Below are 17,932 nucleotides of genomic sequence, written 5' to 3'. Positions count from 1 at the left end.
CCAGTATTGAGAAGCTCATTCCAGACTGCTGAGGAATTGCTTTGCCGATAATTCCAACAGCTGTGATTTAAGGGCTTGCCGCGAAGTATTTGACGATTCAGGGGAATTAGGATTTTTATCTAATTACGTTCATTACTTCCTTCATTATGTGTTCATTACCTGTGCTTAATGGCTTAGGGGTTCTTTGGGGGTTGTTTTTGCAGTGTTGCAAGGAGGCGTACTTATTATTTTGAGGAACACAGATAAGAACGGAGGCAAGCTTTTTTCTGGCCTGCTTTGAAAACGGTGGAACCTGAAAGCCCAGAGCCTGGGCAGGTTTCATAACAGGGGCGGGGGGTGGGGAGATTGCTCTGTGTGAAACGGGTAGGACTCTGCATGCGGGAAAGCTGGATTCTGGGGAGGTGCATAAATTAAACCTCTTGAACTTGAGCAATTTCTCTTGATTTGCGTTCCGGTCCTGCAAGCCACGGGAGGGACCAAGAGCCTATATGAGACTGTGCTCCCATTCCATGAACACATGAAGCTGCCTTTATACTGAACCAGACCCTTGGTCCATCAAAGTCAGTATTGTCCACTCAGACCGGCAGTGGCTCTCCAGGGTCTCAGGCAGGGGTCTTTCACATCAGCTACTTGCCTAGTCCCTTTAACTGGAGATTCCAGGGATTGAACCTGGGACCTTCTGCATGCCAAGCAGATGCTCTACCGCTGAGCCACGGCCCCTCTACTGGTGAGAACTGGAAGCCTCTTCTACTGCTAGGGATGCCAGCTCTGAGATGAGCAATTCCAGGAGATTTGAGGATGGAGCCTGGGGAGGGCAGAGTTTTGGGAGAGGAGGGCGCTCAGCAGGCATGTGATGCCACAGAGGCCACCCCGGAAGCTGCCGTTTTCTCCAGAATAACTGATCTCTGTCGTCTGGAGATCAGTTGTAATTCCTGGAGAACCCCAGGCCCTACCTGGAGACTGGCAACTGGGATGTTCTGGACACAAATCATGTATTCTCTGCTTTTGGCCCCAGGAGGTCTTGCATCTAGTTCAAAAGCCAGAGCCCTTGGTTCAAGACCCCTATCGTTGTGGTTGTGAGGATGAAGCCAGGTAGATGGTCCCAGGTTCCATCACCGCTGGTTCCAGAATCTCAGGTGGTGAGAGCGATTTCTCTACCGAAGAGCCTGGAGAGCCGCTGCCAGTCAGAGTAGAAACTAATGAAATGGATGAACTGAGGGTCAGACCTGGTATAAGTCTGCCTTGCATAAAGTAACCTCCTCATTCAAGGAAGATGTGATCAGAGAGTGGACACACGAACACATGAAACTGTCTTAGACTGAATCGGACTCTTGGTCCATCAAAGTCAGTACTGTCAACTCAGACCGGCAGCCGCTCTCCAGGGTCTCAGGCAAGAGGTCTTTCACATCACCTACCTGCCTAGTCCCTTTAACTGGAGATGCCGGGGATTGAACCTGGGACCTCCTGCATGCTAAGCAGAGGCTCTACCACTGAACCATGGCCCCAGTATGGGTTTGAACAGAGGGCTTTCCGTGTGGTGCACCCAGGGCAGTCAGAGAGAGATTCTGACGGGCCTGAACCTTGAAAACAAAGCTTCTGTTGACACAACTGGAAACCTGAGGTTGGTCCCAAGGGATGGAAAGGGCTGCAACTGGATTTGGACATAAATCGGGGTGTGTGTGTTGCTAAGCTTGTAAGTGGGGCGGGAGCTTGTGTTTTGTTTTTCGGAGGGGCGAAGGAGCCTGCCAGGGTTAATGTTTAATCCTATGGTTCTTCCACTGCCCCCCCCAACCCAGTGACAGCTCTTCATCATCTCTCTTCCTGTGCCCCCCCTTTATTTTTCTCTTCCAAATGACTCAATAAATCAAGAATAAACCTGCTTTTGGAAACCATACTTTTAACTGGCACCAGACAGCCCTTTGAACTCCCTGCTTTCCTCCTGCAAGACTAGAGGGACTTTTTGGGGGGATGTACGCATGGGGGGGGGCGTGTTTTTGGATGTCAGGCGTGGGGCCAAGGAGGAGATTGTGCGAAGCTCAAGACTCCCCTCCCCCCCTCCCATTTCCGTCTTCCTGCCTAGTGACTGGGGGGGCTGGAGGATCTCCCAGCCAGCAAAACCAAAGCCGTCTTCTGCAATGAATTAATACAAGGTGTTGAATTGTTGGTGTGTGTGTGTGTGGAAAAGCGAGGCTGCTCAAACCAGGTTTGGGCTAGAAGTGGTGTCCCACCCCCCTTCCTTCTGTCATTAAAAGGAACGGCCAGGGGTCTGCGTTTATTTGGTGAGAGCCAAGGGCAATCTCTTTTTTGGGGGGTGGGGGGGGCAAATATTTTTGGCATTACTCAGAAATGAAATAAGAAGAGTCAGCAGTTGTTGGGGGGTGGAGATGGGCTCTGAAGAAGCAACTGCCGGGGGAATTATGGTGCTGAATGAAAATACATGAAAATATCTGTGTGTGTATGTGTGTGATAGTTTCTGGGAGTAGCCATGTTGATCTGCAGAAGAACAGTTAGACTGGACTCCAGTGGGCACCTCAGAGACCAATAAGAGTTTCAGGGTGTCAGCTTTTGAGCGTCACAGCTCCCTTCGACAGCATCCTTGGTGGAAAAGAAAGACCGAGCTGGGTGTTATCCGCATATTGAAGAAGAAGAAGAGTTGGTTTTTATATGCTGACTTTCTCTCCCACTTAAGGAAGAATCAAACCGGCTTACAATCACCTTCCCTTCCCCCCTCCCCACAACAAACACCCTGTGAGGTAGGTGGGGCTGAGAGAGTTCTAAGAGAGCTGTAACTAGGTCACCCACCTGGCTTCGTGTGTAGGAGCGAGGAAACAAAATCGAGTTCACCAGATTAGCCTCCGCTGCTCATGTGGAGGAGCGGGGAATCAAACCCGGTTCTCCAGATCAGAGTCCACCGCTCCAAACCACCGCTCTTAACCATGGCACCATGCTGGCTCTCATATTGGTGATGCCACAGCCCAGCCCTCCTGGTGACTTCTCCAAGGGGCTTCATGCAGCTATTAAATAGCATGGGGGTGGGGATAAGATTGCACTGGAACCCCACAAGTCAACAGACATGGGGCAGAGCAGGAATCCCCCAGAACCACCTTCTGAGACCGCATCCCAAGTGGGACTTATAACATGCTCCCTCCGGGTCCTAGTGTTGAGAGGCAGCTCAGTAGGATCCTCTGGCTGATAGTATCGAAGGCAGCTGAGAGATCCAGCAGAACCAGCAGGATCACATTCCCCCGTCTAGTTCTCGGTAGAGGCCATCAGCCAAGGTGACCGGAGCAGCCTCTGTTCCAAACCCTGGCCGGAAGCCAGATTGAAACAGGTACAGAAAATCCGTCTCTTCCACATGAGCTCAGCTTCTGTCCAAAGCGTCTTCTAGAAAATCATTCCCTTCCCTCTTTTCCAGTAACTGGTCGGCATATTTATTCCTCTTTCACATTTTTATCCTGCCCTTCCCGTGATGAGCTTAAGGGCAGCTGATGGTCATTTTAGTTGTGAGTTTCCTGCATTGTCCAGGGGGTTGGACTAGATGGCCCTGGTGGTCCCTTCCAACTCTAGGATTCTATGATTCTCAACTCCGTTTTGTCCTTATGACAGTCCTGAGGGAGAGAGATGGGCCTGAGGCCACCCAAATAACTTTTAACTGCTGGGTGGGGATCTGAACCCGAGTCTCCCAAATCAACAGTCTGCACATGAACACATGAAGCTGCCTCATAGTGAATCAGACCCCTGGTCCATCAAAGTCAGTCTTGTCTGCTCAGCAGATCTCCGGGGTCTTAGTTAGAGGTCTTTCGCGTCACCTCCTCCCTGGCCCTTTAAACTGGAGGTACCAGGGATTGAACCTGGGATCTGCTGCATGCCAAGCAGTTGATCTATGCAGGAGCCGCTGCCCTTCTAACCATTCCGGCTTGGTGGCATCTTTTAAAGGGAGGGGGAGCCCAATCAGTGCAGCTATTTTAACAACATTCCTCCGTTGAAAAGGGTCCTTTCCCATGGAAAGACCTCAAGCCCCGTTAACTATGTTAGCCTTTAAGGTTAACACAGGAATCTTCCTGCCTGTAGCTGTCTAAAGGTCGTTTTAATATGGAGTCCATAACTATTATATTTCTGCAGAAAGGAAGAACTAAAACAGGGTGAGCGAGAATTTGTAAAAAATAAATAAGGCAGGGGGAATAAACCTCCAGGTACTTTATGTAGCCACGTATTTAAGGCTGAATTGTCCCTGTCTAGAGTGTTTTTTATTCTACCCTTCCTCCAAAGGAACTCAGGGCTGCCTTTGTGGGTCTCCCCTCCTCATATCATAATCACAACAACCCTGTGAGGTAGGTGAGGTGGACAGCCAGAGGCTGGCCCAAGGATATATCCAGCCAGCTTCAGGGCTGACCCTTCTAGTCCGACACTCAATCCACTACATCACACTGGCTAGAAAGAGGTTGCGTGAATGGGAGGAGCTGGCTCTTTGCCCCAGGGAAGTCCCATGAAGACCTCCTTCTCTGGAGGTTTTTAAGAAGAGGCTAGATGGCCACCTGTCAGCAATGCTGATTCTATGACCTTAAGCAGATGATGAGAGGGAGGGCATCTTGACCACCTTCTGGGCATGGAGTAGGGGTCACTGGGGGTGTGGTGGGGAGGCAGTTGTGAGTTTCCTGCATTGTACGGGGGGTTGGACTAGATGACCCTGGTGGTCCCTTCCAACTCTATGATTCTATGACCTCCAGGGATTTGGGGTTTGAGTTGGACCCTAATTTCCATCTGGGGTGATGGCCCTTCATTTAGGGTAGTCTCCGAAGGTTAGTGAATGGAGATAGTTCTCTTATTTTCCTGAGTGTAATGGCATTTTCCATAACAATTAAGCAAAGAGAAGAAAAGAAAAGGAACAAGAAGGAAGAGGGAGCGGCCTCCCTCTTCAGTGTGTTCTGTGCCGAGGATGATTTATTCCTAGCCACGGGGCACAAAGTCTTTGTTCCCAATAATGGACTGTGGTTTCGAGGCCCATTATTTTCAGGTTAACAAACGGGCTCTGAGGCAGATGGCCGCCTTTCAAAGGACTCATCTCAACATGGCCAGGGTTTTGTTCTGAGCCGGTTTCTTCCGAGTCTCTTGGGCGGGTGGGCCTGTGGAGTCTTCCCCGGTGCCCTCAGACACCAGGGCCTCGCGTGTTGCCGTTCCTTGCGCAACCAGCACGCCCAGAGCGAGACACACACCACGTTTGGCATCGGGAGAGTTCCAAAATGTTAAGAGCAGGAGTGACTCAGCCGAGGCCACCCAGTTAAACTCAGGAGCTGATCAGGAATCCCAGGTTGGCGGCATCCTGCCTGCTGCCAGGGGAAATTGGCAGCTTTCTTCTCTGTCCGACTGTGGGAGAGCCAGGGTGCTTTGGTGGTTAGAGCAGGGGTCCCGGACCTTTTCGAGCCTGTGGGCATTTTGGGGATGTCAGGATTTGGAAGGGTCTTGTTGGTTTAAGTCCTTGTTGAACACATGAAGTTGTTTTCTACTGAATCAGACCCTTGAGGGTCCATCAAAGTCAGTATTGTCTACTCAAACCAGCAGCGGCTCTCCAGGGTCTCAGGCGGAGGTCTTTCACATCACCAACTTGCCTGGTCCCTTTAACTGGAGATGCTGGGGATTGAACCTGGGACCTTCTGCATGCCAGGTAGATGCTCTACCACTGTGCCACGGCCCCTCCCCAAAGAGTCTTTCTAGATCAGACCAAGGGTCAGCTAACCTAGCTCAGGTGAACACATGAAGCTGCCTTCTACTGAATCAGACCCTTGGTCCATCAGAGTCGGTATTGGTCTACTCAGATTGGCAGCGGCTCTCCAGGGTCTCGGGCAGAAAAGGGTCTTTCCCATCACCGACTTGCCTAGTCCCTTTAACTGGAGATGCCACTGGGGATTGAACCTGGGACCACCCACATGCCAAGCAGATGCTCTGCCACAATAGGTGGTTGCTGCAATAGGTGGAGCCAGTCACAAAATGGCTGGCGCAGGAGGAGGAGCCAACTGCAAAATGTCAGGGGTGGAGGTTATATATAACTATAACTCTTCAACAATCCTGGGTTAGAGTCAGGCTAGGCTGACTGTGGGAGGCTTGGCTTCACATCCACAGTCCATTGTGAAGCGCACCTTGAGCCTGTCGTTCTCGCCCACCCTGGCCCACCTCACAGAGCTGTCGTGAGGATTAAACGGGGAAGGGAGGACCGTGGCATGATGGACTCCCTGAGTCGATGCTCGGAGCAACACAGCCCAGGTGGCAAATGCCAGGTTGCTCGCTCTCCCCCCCCCCCGTCTCTGGGGGTTCTGTTACCTCCTGCAAACAGCTTTCCCTCCCACCCAAGCCCCCTTAAGGCAGCTTTGCAAAAGCATCCGTTGGCGGGAGGAAGTTCCAGGCTTTGTGTGTGTCTGGCGAGTCCAAGTCTCTCTCTCTCTCTCCCCTTTATTAGTTTTTGCGGTCCAGTAATATTTCTCCCAGCAAGACAGTCTCGCTGCATTTTATTACGCAGATTTCTCTGGGAAGGATGCTTTCTCAGCTGGAAAACAAACCTTCCTGCATCTTGGCGCCTGCTGGTTGGGAATGGGAGAGTCACTCGCTGAGCATTTCTGCTCTCGCCCTCATGCTGGTAGGTGCTGGGGGTGAGATTTCCAGTTGTGAAGGGAAGCTGCCCCCAAATCCTTCCAGAAATGCAGGGGGTGTGTATTGTTCCTGACACACGTCTCTTACAAAGATCTGTGCCCTCGGTGCCAACATATTGACACTAACTGGCCTTGTTGTGTTATATCTTTGGCTGATTTGTGCCTGGGGGCTTCCCACTCTGTCCTCAGCATCTGGATTTGACTCCTGGCACTTGCTGGGGACAGCGTGGTGTAGTGGTTAAGAGCAGTGGTTTGGAGCGGCGGACTCTGGTCTGGAGAACCGGGTCTGATTCTTCACTCCTCCAGATGAGTGATGGACGGGTTGGTTTCCCCACTCCTCCACATGAAGCCAGCTGGGTGACCTTGGGCTAATCCCACTCTCTAAGCCCCACCTACCTCAGAGGGTGTCTGTTGTGGGGAGGGGAAGGGAAGGGGATCGTAAGCCAGTTTGATCCTCTCTTAAGTGGCAGAGAAAGTCAGCATATAAACCAACTCTTCTTCTTCCGAAGTGTCTGGTGTTTCAGCTTCACCTCTCGTCACTCCAGTATCCTGGGCACTGGGGGTAGTTGTCCCCATCTGGCTCAGCTGTGATGACTTTGCCTTGCAAAGGCTCTGCCCTGGCCACCCGTTAGTGCTTTTCTGCCAAGCGTGCTGTTCCCCTCCCCACCTCCCACACATCTCCTGGTTTTGTCTCTGGCGAGCAACTGACTGGTTTCTGAATGTTGCCTTCAACCAAAGTGAGGCCAAAGTGGTAAATCATGCAGAGAGGCGGCAGGTACCCTCTTTGGCAAGCGTCTGCTTGGGATTCATGGCAGCTTTTCATTCTTTAGCTATCTGATTTCTCCTGGCTCACACTTTGGGGAGCTGATTTTGCGAAAGAATCAGGGAGATGCCATCGGTAGAAACAGATTCGCAGGCCTCCAGCGCCCCTTGGTTGCTCTCAGGCACTGGCGCAGCCCCACACCAGCCGCCCAACAGCGCAACCGAGGCATAGGCCCCTATGCCGGCGTGGCTGGGGGCGGTGATGGGGGCATGGCAGCAATTAGTTGGCTCCCTGAGCCCTTTCAGCCTGGGAATGCCCCCTGTCAGTGGTGGAAAGTGACACCAACAAAAAAACATGGCCAATTGAACTGAAAAATCAAGCGACCACTGCTATAGCCACACCCATTAAGACCGGAGGAGCTCAGGATGCTGACTACGGGCACGGCCAATCACCGAGCCCCTTCCCCAGCACGCAGTCGCAGCCCTATAACAACCTCAGCCAGGACACCTTACAAGTCAGTAGGTAGGATTGCACTTCCCGTGTGTTCCTGTCCGGAAGAAGCTTCCGTCCATTCTGAATAGAAACTTTCCAGACCAAGATGCAACCACTTATGTTTACTAATTTGTAAAGGTCCCCTGTGCAAGCACCGGGTCATTCCTGACCCATGGAGTGATGTCACATCCCGACATTTCCTAGGCAGACTTTGTTTACGGGGTGGTTTGCCATCGCCTTCCCCAGTCATCTTCTCTTTACCCCCCCCCCCCAGCAAGCTGGGGGCTCATTTCACCGACCTCGGAAGGATGGCAGGCCGAGTCGACCTTGAGCCGGCTACCTGGAACCGACTCCCGTCGGGATCGAACTCAGGTCGTGAGCAGAGTTCACTTTGACTTTAGTCCTGCAGCTGACCACCCTGCGCTCAATTAGGGGGGCAATTAGGGGGGCAAAATTTGCCCTTTCTGACCTTGGTTAAAAAAAATTGGAAACAAAACTAAGCCTCGCACGTCAAGACAGATCAAAGAGGGGGAAACCAATTTCCAGTGATCAAAGAATGCTGCTGTTTTATTTCATTTCTCCAGGCTCTTTGTTTTTAAAAGTCATTTGTGACCCAACTGTGCCAGACAGGGCCACAAACTCCCGTTAGAATGGATGCCTGCCCTGCCTGGGAGGTTGTGAAACGGTTACCGTTGGGAACCTTCTCTTGTCTTCACATGCTCAGAAGGTATCTCTGGAGAGCCAACGTTTTCTAGAAGCTGGCAGGTGCCTGAAGGGGAATTTTGTTGTGTTTATATAAGACACTATCTCAGTTTCCATCATCCAGGGTGTCTGGGGAGTTCCCGGAAAGCAGTGGCCTGCCTCGGTTCCCATCTGCCAGGAGAGGAAGCGAAAAGGAACCCTTCCTTATAGGTGAAAACACTGGGCTGGGAGCACTAGCGAAGTCTGTTTGGGATGGTTGTTTGTCAGATGACTTGCCCCTGGCAACACCTTCTCCCTGCCAGGATTTGGAAGGGTCCTGTTGGGTTAAGTCCCCTTTAAACATATGAAGCTGCCTTATACTGAACCAGATCCTTGGTCCATCAAAGTCAATACTGTCTACTCAGACTGGCAGCGGCTCGCCAGGGACTCAGGCTGGGGTCTTTCACATCACCTGCCTGCCTGGTCCCTTTAACTGGAGATGCCAGGGATTGAACCTGGGACCTTCTGCATGCCAAGCAGATGCTCTACCACTGAGCCACAGCCCCTCTTTAGGACTTGGGTAGCCATGAAGAAGCTAGAAAAGACCCTTAAGGGTAAGGATGTGTCTTTGGCAACCAAGATAAAGATAATACCATAGTATTCCTCATTACTATGTACTGGTGTGAAAGCTGGATAATGAAAAAAAGTGGATTCATTTGAAATGTGTCGGAGGAGAGTTTTATGAGTTTTATGAATACCGTGGACCACCAAAAAGACAAATAAGTGGGTTCTAGATCCAATCAAGCCTAAACTCTGTCTAGAAGTTAAAATGAGGCTATTGTACTTTGGTCACATGATGAGAAGCCGAGTCACTGGAAAAGGCAAGAATGACAAGGAAAGTGGAAGAGAGGAAGACCCAACAAGAGATGGATTGACTCAATAAAGGAAGCCAAGGTCCTCCGTTTACAGTGGTATCCCCACATCAGCTTACAGCTCACTCCAAGAGAGACTGCTACGTAGCTGAATCCAGGGCTGTAGCTATGGGTTGTGCACTGATCCACACCAAATTTGGGATTGATTCGGTGTTTAATGTCTGCCTCCTCCCTCCCTGCTGGCCGCGCTTCTGAGCAGAACCCAGCATTTCTGAGTCTGGCTCAATCCAAAACGGAGGGGATTTGAGGCCTCGAGGTTGTGCCTGTGGACTTTGCCCAGCTGACACATTCAGTGGGGTGCAGACTCCGGCATCTGCCCCACAGCTGAAGCAGACATTCCCAGCATCTCTGAACGTGGCCGCAACGACCTCTTAGCAACGTCCGCTGCCGGATGACCCAGAGCCAGCCAGAGCATTCTTATGTTCCTTGGGTTTCAAAAAATCGGCCTCTCCACTGCCAGCCCTTTCCATCATTCTGATGAGGGGATCATTGCCTGATCTCTGACGAGTATTGTAAACATCCCGATAGCTCTTGGGGGTTGTTGCGGTGGGATTTGGTGCATTAAACGGATCTCCAGGCTAACTCCCTCCCCTTAATCTCCTTTTTATTCTCCCCAAGAGCTTGGGATACCGGCTAAGCGCTCTGGAAAGTTTCCTTAGCCCTGCCGAAACAGCTCCCAAGTCCTCTAGTTGGGGGGGGGGGGGAATTACCGCATATTACCTTCTGCCAAGGACGTTTTTTCGAGCAAATCCCAGCAGGTACTGGGATGTGCTTCTACTTGCCCACTGGAGGGAGCCGGTTCCCCCTCCTGCAGACGGAAACTGAATGAAACAGTGTAGAAATGCTCTTTGGACGTGGTTTGCCACCAACACGTTACTCCCCAAGTCCCCTGTTCCTGCCACTGTTAATAATTGCTCTCCCAGGTTTTTTCTTCTCCCGAGCTGGTGTGGCCGTAAGTCTGAGGAGACCAGCTGTGCAGATCTGGGAGGTCCTTCTTGCTGCCTCGCATCTGCGACAAGACAAGCTTCGGATCAGACATGACCTTTGATACTCATTTTTTTTGCCCAAACGTTGGTTGCATCCAAAGCAAGTGTAACGAATTGAACTCCCGCGTAACTGTCCTCTCGTGCCGTTTCACAAGCAGGGCTTTCTTGAAATATCTTCTACGGGTTGATTTGGATTAAAAACACACAAAGGCATTGAAGTTTTCTTGAACGAAATGGGGGTGGAAACACTACTCAGAGTTGTGGAGAGTGGCTGTGGATTTTGTAGAAAAGGAATTTGATTGGGAGAAGCTAGGAACCAAGAGAAGATTGAATCTTACAAACCAGTCTTCCTCTGCCGGCACACTTTTCATGTGTGCTTGGGCAAACTCTCTTCCCCAGTTTCCCCATCGGTAATGCGGGTCGAACAGCAGTGTGCCTCAAAGGACAGATATTGTTGTGACCGACCCCTTCTGGGCTGGACTTGGGCTCAGAAACAGATTCCTCTGAGGACGACCAGGGCAAGCCAGCGACCACCCTGGGGAAAGGGACACCCGGCACCCCTGGATCCCCTCACCTGGATCCTGAGGCCCTGAAGGCTTCGCTCCAGATGCTGCTGCAACGGGCCAGAATACAGGGCAGCCAGTCCCTGGCTGGGTCAGGCCATGTCCTGGACTACCTGTCCTCCAAGATCTCCCCCAACCGGGAAAGATGGTGAGCCTGTGAGGAGGCAATTCCTACAGGCACCCCTGGTCACAGATAGGTAAGCAAAGTGCTAGAACGTGGCCTAATCCTGCGAGGCAAGGCTGGCGTTTGGAACTGCAGCATAAAACAAAACCCAGCCGTCGTTTCTTTTCTGAACCGTCTTCCTTTTTCCTTGGTTACGCTCCATCACTTGGAGGTTTGGAAATCCTAATTATATTCAGAACTGATAATGATATTAATGGGCTAATTAACGCTTGTGCTGATTGCAGCTCTGAAAAGGGAGAGTGGAGATATGGGGGATCAGCAAACAGCAGGAAGAGTGCGCCTTTTGATGAAATGGAGAGCACGCTGCGCGCTGGTAAGGCCTCCAGAAGATCAGGGCTTCTCTCCTTGAGAGAGTGATCCAGCCGGAAAGTCTCCACCAGTGGTCCACAGCACGGCCCCCGTTCATTTCAGCGCTGGAGAATCCTCTTCTGGATTGTACCTTCTGATTCTGACACCGGATCCTCGGCACGTGGGGAGCGTGGTTCAGGGTCCCTCTTCCCTGAGTGGAGGGATGGGAAGGTTTGCCTTTACTAGGTCAGGTTCCTTTGAGCGGAGGCACGTTGAAAAAGATGCGGATTGAGCCTTATTCTAGGGCCACAGAAGGAAGCGCACAGGTTACGTCAGAAAAAACAACAACAACACAATTACAGACTTCACTGTCAACCCTATCATATTTCAACCCAAAAAACCCAAATTGTTCCTCTCACCTGAAAAAAAGAAGAGTTGGTTTTTATATGTGCCGGCTTTCTCTACCACTTAAGGAAGAATCAAACCAGCTTACAGTCACCTTCCCTTCCTCTCCCCACAATAGACACCCTGTGAGGAAGGTGGGGCTGAGAGAGCTCTGAGAGAGCTGTGACTAGCCCAAGGTCACCCAGCTGGCTTCATGTGTAGGAGTGGGGGAATCCAACCCGGTTCTCCAGATCAGAGTCCACCGCTCCAAACCACCGCTCTTGCCCACTACACCACGCTGGCTCTCAAACTCTTAAAGCAATCCCTGAAGAAGGCCTGGTAATTTATTTTAGACCCCCAGGTATGCTGAAATGTCTTGGAACGATGAGGGTTTTGCTCAGGACAACTTTCCGATGGACTGCGCCCTTCTCCTCGGAGTAAGTTGTGAATCCGTACAGATGTTCCTGGTGACCAGCCCTCTTTCAAAGCTTCTTTTTCGATTGCCCAGAGTACCTGAGTAGAGTAATGCGTTCAGTTCGAGGGGGAATACATGTATTTATGAGCTTACATGAAAAGCGGCACCCCTTTAATTAAAACGGATGTGTTGCCAGGGCTGATTGTTAATTGCCTGGCATGTGGCTATCATCAGACTGATTGCTGTTTATTTATAACATGTTTCCCATCTTTGATTAAAAACTTAGCGGAGAAAGAGGCCGTCTTGTGGCAAATCCCATCCCGCCGATGTGAGTGACTTAAAACAGTAATTATCGTTCCAATATGAAACAGAAATGCAGATGAAAATATTAGTTCATTGAAGGTAGACTGTAAAATTTCCCCAGCCCACCCCTCAATTAACCTTCCAGTTTTTCTTGTGTTCAGCGTTTGATCTTCTTTTAATTCCATTCTTGGGTGGGGAGGGGGTCGGCAGGCTGATAAAACTAGTACAGACATATATGCATTTGAGGGTTGCTTGCTGCTCTATTACGTCTCCTTTGGGAATGGAAAATGGGACACAATTTCCAACCCCGTGTATCCTCCAGACGGCCGGTCTGCTTTCAGATGTTCTGTTTATGAATGGCATAGCCCTTCTGCACGAGTGATTCTAGCATCCTCTTAACTTGGGGGGGGGTGCAGGGGGGGTTGCATGGCAGTGGTGTTGAGACCCCCTTCTGTGTTTCTCCAGGACCACCGACGAGCAACCGGAGAGTCCTAGACATTCCACAGGTTGGGAAATTCCTGGGGGTCGAGCCTGAGGAGGGTGGGGTTTGGGGAGGAGAGGGGCTTCAGTGGAGTATAATGCCCTAGAGCCCACCTCCCAAATCAGTCATTTTCTCCAGGGGAACTGAACTCTGCAGGCTGGAGACCAGTTGTCATTCCAGGAGATCTCCAGCCACCATTTGGAGGTTGGGCGGCCCTAACAGTGGTACCAGGGACCTCATCACTAAATCTTGTGGCAGTGAATTCCGCAAGTTAATGAGGGAAAGGGTGAAGAAATTTCTCTCAGCCTTACTAGTTAAGCCCAGTTACGCGGGAGAACATATTGTCCTGGTCTCTGCTCTATTTCATTTTTTGTTGCGTTATGTAAGGTGTAATGACCTATACCAATACATGTATAGTGTTAACAATAATATATTGCACACTCCTTTGCCGTGCATGTTCCTATCAATATGGGGAGGGGCCGTGGTTCGGTGGTAGAGCGTCTGCTTGGCGTGCAGGTTCAGTCCCCGGCATCTCCAGTTAAAAGGACCAGGTGAGGAGGTGGTGTGAAAGACCTCAGCCTGAGACCCTGGAGAGCCGCTGCCGGTCTGAGTAGACAACCCTGACTTTGATGCACCGAGGGTCTGGTACAGTTTACAGCAGCTTCATGCGTTCAACACATCTCTGCATTGAGACTGGATATTCAGCCCGTGTTACTTGTACAGTCTGTCCTGGCCCCAGGCTGGGTGCTCCTAGTGAGTTAAGAGTGTCGGCCTAGGGTCCAGCTAAGGCAGGTTCGAATCCCCACTTGCGCCACGGAAGCTTGCTGGGTGACCTTGGTGCTCATTCAGCCTAACCTACCTCACAGGGTTGTTGCGAAGGTAAAATGGAGAGGGCAGGTGTGAAGTTTCCTTCTGAATGAGACCGATGGGGTTGGCGTTGCCTGCTCAGACTCTCCAGGGTCTCAGGCGGAAAAGGGTCTGACCAAGGGCCGTTCCTTCTGCATGCCGGGCAGAGGCTCTTCTGCCGAGCCACAGCCCCTCGCCACGCTAAACTGCTTGGAGGAGAAAAGTGGGGTCGGGGTGAAGGAAGTGTGGCCGCAGCGAGGCCTGGGCGTGTTTGCCTTGGCTTTGCCACTCTTTGGAGGCGCAGCACTCCAAAATAAGCCCCCAGCCCTGCAGAGTTTTGAGCATCCAGATGGGGGAAAGGGGCCAAACCTCTCCTGCATCATGACCGCGGGGCCACTGATGCCAGCCAGGTTTGGCCTGGGGTTTGCCGCACTCTGCACGGACGTGTCCTCCCCCCGAGTGTGCTCAGACCTGGGGGCGGGGGGGGGGGCTCGGGATGGGGGGCTCGGTGCCTGGAAAGCGTGGCCAGCAGCAGCAGCAGCCCCCCGCGAGCGTCCGCTGGAGCGCGGCGGCGGCGGCCTCTCCGGGGCGCAAAGGCTCCGGGGCGCAGCAGCGGGTCCCCGACCTGGCCGAGGGTCGCGGCGGCGGCGGGCGGGCTTGCTCGCGAGTCAAGCGCCGGGCGTCCCTGGGCGGGGCGGGGCGGGGGAGGCGGCCCGGACTTGGGCGGGCTTCCTCGGGAGTCGGGCTGCAGCGGGGCGGCGTCGAGCCGGATCCCGCCCTCGCCGGGGGAAGCCCGAAGGCAGGCGGCCGGGCGTGCGGGCGGCGCCAGAAGCGGCTGGGGCGCGGTGCGGAGGGGATGCTTGGGGGCGCGGGGCCGCCCCATGGGATGTAGCCCCGGCGGGAGCCCGCGGGTACCCCGGGGCGGGCGTCGCTGCCCTGCGCCCCGCGCCCCGCTGCTGCTGCTGCTCGGGATGCTGCTGCTGCTGCTGGTGCTGCTGTGCGCCTCCTTCCTCTCCTGCCTGTCCGGCCCCTGCGCGCCCCCGCCCGCCCCCCGGCCCCGCCAGCCCCCCGGCCCGCCGCCGCCGCCCCCCCTGCCCGTGGCCAGCGGGCCCGGCGGCCAGCAGTGCCCGCAGGCGCTGATCGTGGGCGTCAAGAAGGGGGGCACCCGCGCCCTGCTCGAGTTCCTCCGCGTCCACCCCGACGTGCGCGCCCTGGGCGCAGAGCCCCACTTCTTCGACCGGCACTACCACCGCGGACTCCTCTGGTACAGGTCAGCCGGCCCCGGGGGGGTGGGAGGCAGTGGGGAGTTTCTGGCATTGGGCAGGGGGGTGGACTAGATGGCCCTGGCGGCCCCCCTTCCCGCTCTACGCTTCTGGGATTGGACGGTCCGAAGAGTGGCCTTTGGCCGGCAGGGGTCCAGGACCCCTTCCCCTTCGGATTTGCCCCAGGGTCTTGGAGCACTATGGTTTCATGACGGTGAAGGACCCGTGCGTCATTCTATTAGGCAGGACGCCGCTTCGGTTCACCCACACGTTTTCCCCTTAAAAGTTATTTGCTTCTCCAACTTTCCTCCTTCCTCTGCAAGTTCATCTTGCACTTATCCTTTCCTGCTCAGCCACCCTCCTGGGTTTTTTCTTTTGCCTTTGGAGTGGTTCAGCTCAGAGTAGCCACCGGTCCAACCCTGGATCTGGAGCACAGGTGGTTATTCTGCTTTGGAAATGTCCCTTCCCCGCCCCCATAGTAAATCTAAGCTGAATGGGTGGGAAAGTTCACCCTCTCGGTTAATCTGTACCCGCCTAGTTTGAACCTTGTGGGGTTTTTGCCCCTTCACCAGGAGCCTTTGGGAAGGGAACGGTGGGGGGGTAGAAATTCTGCAAAACCCAGGTTTGTCCTTTCAGTTCCTGTCTTTTTCCAAATCCTCTGTTGCACCTTTGCATGTTGCACTTAAATGTGCAAACTTATTAGATCTGAACAGGCACAAGCTATTTTCAGCTTCTCAATGGCGTCGGTAATCTCTGAATGAATGTCGCACATCTAATAACTTTGAGACAGGGTGTGTGTGCGTTAATCAGTGTTCTGTTCTCTTCCTGGGACTCTTTTGCTGGGCTGTATTCTTAACGAAAATAGTTCATTTTACAAGTGTTTCTGTTTCCGGCGGTGTGGACTCCCCGAAGGATGCTCGGGATCCGTGCAGGCCGCGGCCATAACTGCGCGCTGCGTAACTGGCGTCGCAAGCAGTCCTCTGGTTTTGAACCGGCAAGATCTTTATGCGTGTTTCCTTTTCTCGTTCCTCCTCCCTCCCTCCCTTGTTTGTTCCTTTATGAAACTTTCTATTATGGGATAAGAGACGATGGCTCTCTTAACTTTCAGACTTGAAAGCTGCCTCCGTTTGAAGTCTGTGGCAAAGCTTTCCCGGACTTCAAAGGGGGTCTAGATTTCTCAAAGACAAGGTAACAAAAGCCAAGTGACTATTGAAAACTTTCTTTTAAAATCCCAAAGGCTACCAATTCGAGTTCAGGTGTTTGTTTTTTAGTGCAGAGCTGCTCTAACGGGCCCGTGGGACTCATTTTAAATTTGGTTAAGCGTTGTCTTCCGTCCTGGATCTCAGCTTAGTCCAGGGTACCTGCCCAGCTCCCAAATATCGCCATCTCTCTTTAGAAACTCACTTTAGGCTTGCCAAAAGTTGCAGCTGTTTACTCTAAACAACTTCAGCAATGTTAACAGCATATTCAGGTGTTCCCATCCCCGTTCAGGTCCTTCTGAATACAGATCCCCGCAATTTCTCTGTCTTGCTTATTGCTTCTTGGTCAGAACCGTAAAGCTGTGCCTCTTCAAAACCTCTCAACATATGCTACAGTGCTGGTGCTTGGAATCGTAGTTTAAGTGAAACTTTAATTTTCTTCCCATCTGAGCTAGAGGTAGACTTTTAAAAATCCGGGTATTTGGAGATGGGTCTCCTAATAAATTAGAGCCCAGCTGAATAAACGTCTGCCAGTATAGATACCTTTAGGTGGTGGAGGAGAAGTTGGAGCCCTACCATCTCACATGACCTCCTGTCTAAATGTCTCCCTAGACAGGCACCTTTGTGTGCATCTGACAAATTGACTTAAGTCCACAAAAGCCAGAGCTGGAATTAAAACATGGCTAGTCCAGAGGGTGCCATGTGGGTAGAACACGATTCTCACGCAACGCTTTTCCATCTCAGAGTCTCTTTTTGTTATAGCCCCTTCTCCCAAGTAACTCATTTCCACTGTGCAAAGTTGAGGGGTGGCGTTGGGGTGTCATTCAACCGCGGCTAATCGAAATCTCCCCAGTGGACATGATCCACATGTCCTAAGCAAGCTCTGTTGATACGCACAGAAGTAGCACCGTGCGCGCCAAAGGCCATGTTGAGAAAACCCCCAAATGAGAGATTGTACATCCTTATCTGTGTCCAAGGCCTTTGGGTTCTTTGTTTCGCTCTTTTCTTTGGGGGATTGCGAGGGGACCCAGGAGTCTGGGTGGGTCCATAGCTCATGTGGGGTTTGGATAGAGAACACGCAGCATTTAAACAAAAGGGTCGTCTTTGTGGGGCCATAAAGACTTAATAGTTTTTTCAAACATTCTAGCACGTGGGCCCCTGAAAGCCCCTGGTGGAACGAACTTGTGAGTCCTTCAGGGACCACAGTTTTCCTGTTTCTTTTAATACTAACCTGGCTGCTTCTAAAGAATCCCTTAAGGTTTGTACGTGTGGCTTTCTCTATGTGTCCTTAGCCGTGCGGTGTTTCCGCGTGCCCGCAGGGCTTCAAATGTGGCGGGTGCTTTGCAGACGATGTAAGCACAACCGAGCGAGGTCCTCGTCCCAAGGAGCTTACAGCCTCATGCTTGGCAGGGTATGTTCGTAGCTGTAAGAGAACAAAATAGACTTATAGATGGAGCAGCTTTCAGGGGGGAGGAAGTGAATTACCCAAGTCTACATACTGAGTTTGTCTCA

The 17,932-nt window shown here is 52.2% G+C and overlaps 1 protein-coding gene across 1 annotated transcript in view; it reads left to right on the top strand.

Annotated features, from left to right (window-relative positions):
• Positions 1–14,455: 14,455 nt before the first annotated feature.
• Positions 14,456–17,932, top strand: part of HS3ST6 (heparan sulfate-glucosamine 3-sulfotransferase 6) — a 56,270-nt gene continuing 52,793 nt past the window's right edge. Inside the window, exons 1-2 of the mRNA XM_056866529.1 lie at positions 14,456–14,758; positions 15,024–15,229. Of these exons, the coding sequence (XP_056722507.1) occupies positions 14,456–14,758; positions 15,024–15,229 (509 nt within the window). The remainder of the gene's footprint in view (positions 14,759–15,023; positions 15,230–17,932) is intronic.

Source organism: Euleptes europaea, chromosome 21 (genome assembly GCF_029931775.1).
Source record: "Euleptes europaea isolate rEulEur1 chromosome 21, rEulEur1.hap1, whole genome shotgun sequence".
Taxonomy (NCBI): domain Eukaryota; kingdom Metazoa; phylum Chordata; class Lepidosauria; order Squamata; family Sphaerodactylidae; genus Euleptes; species Euleptes europaea.
Note: the sequence above shows the minus strand (reverse complement) of the source record. Positions and strands in the feature narration are given on the sequence as shown.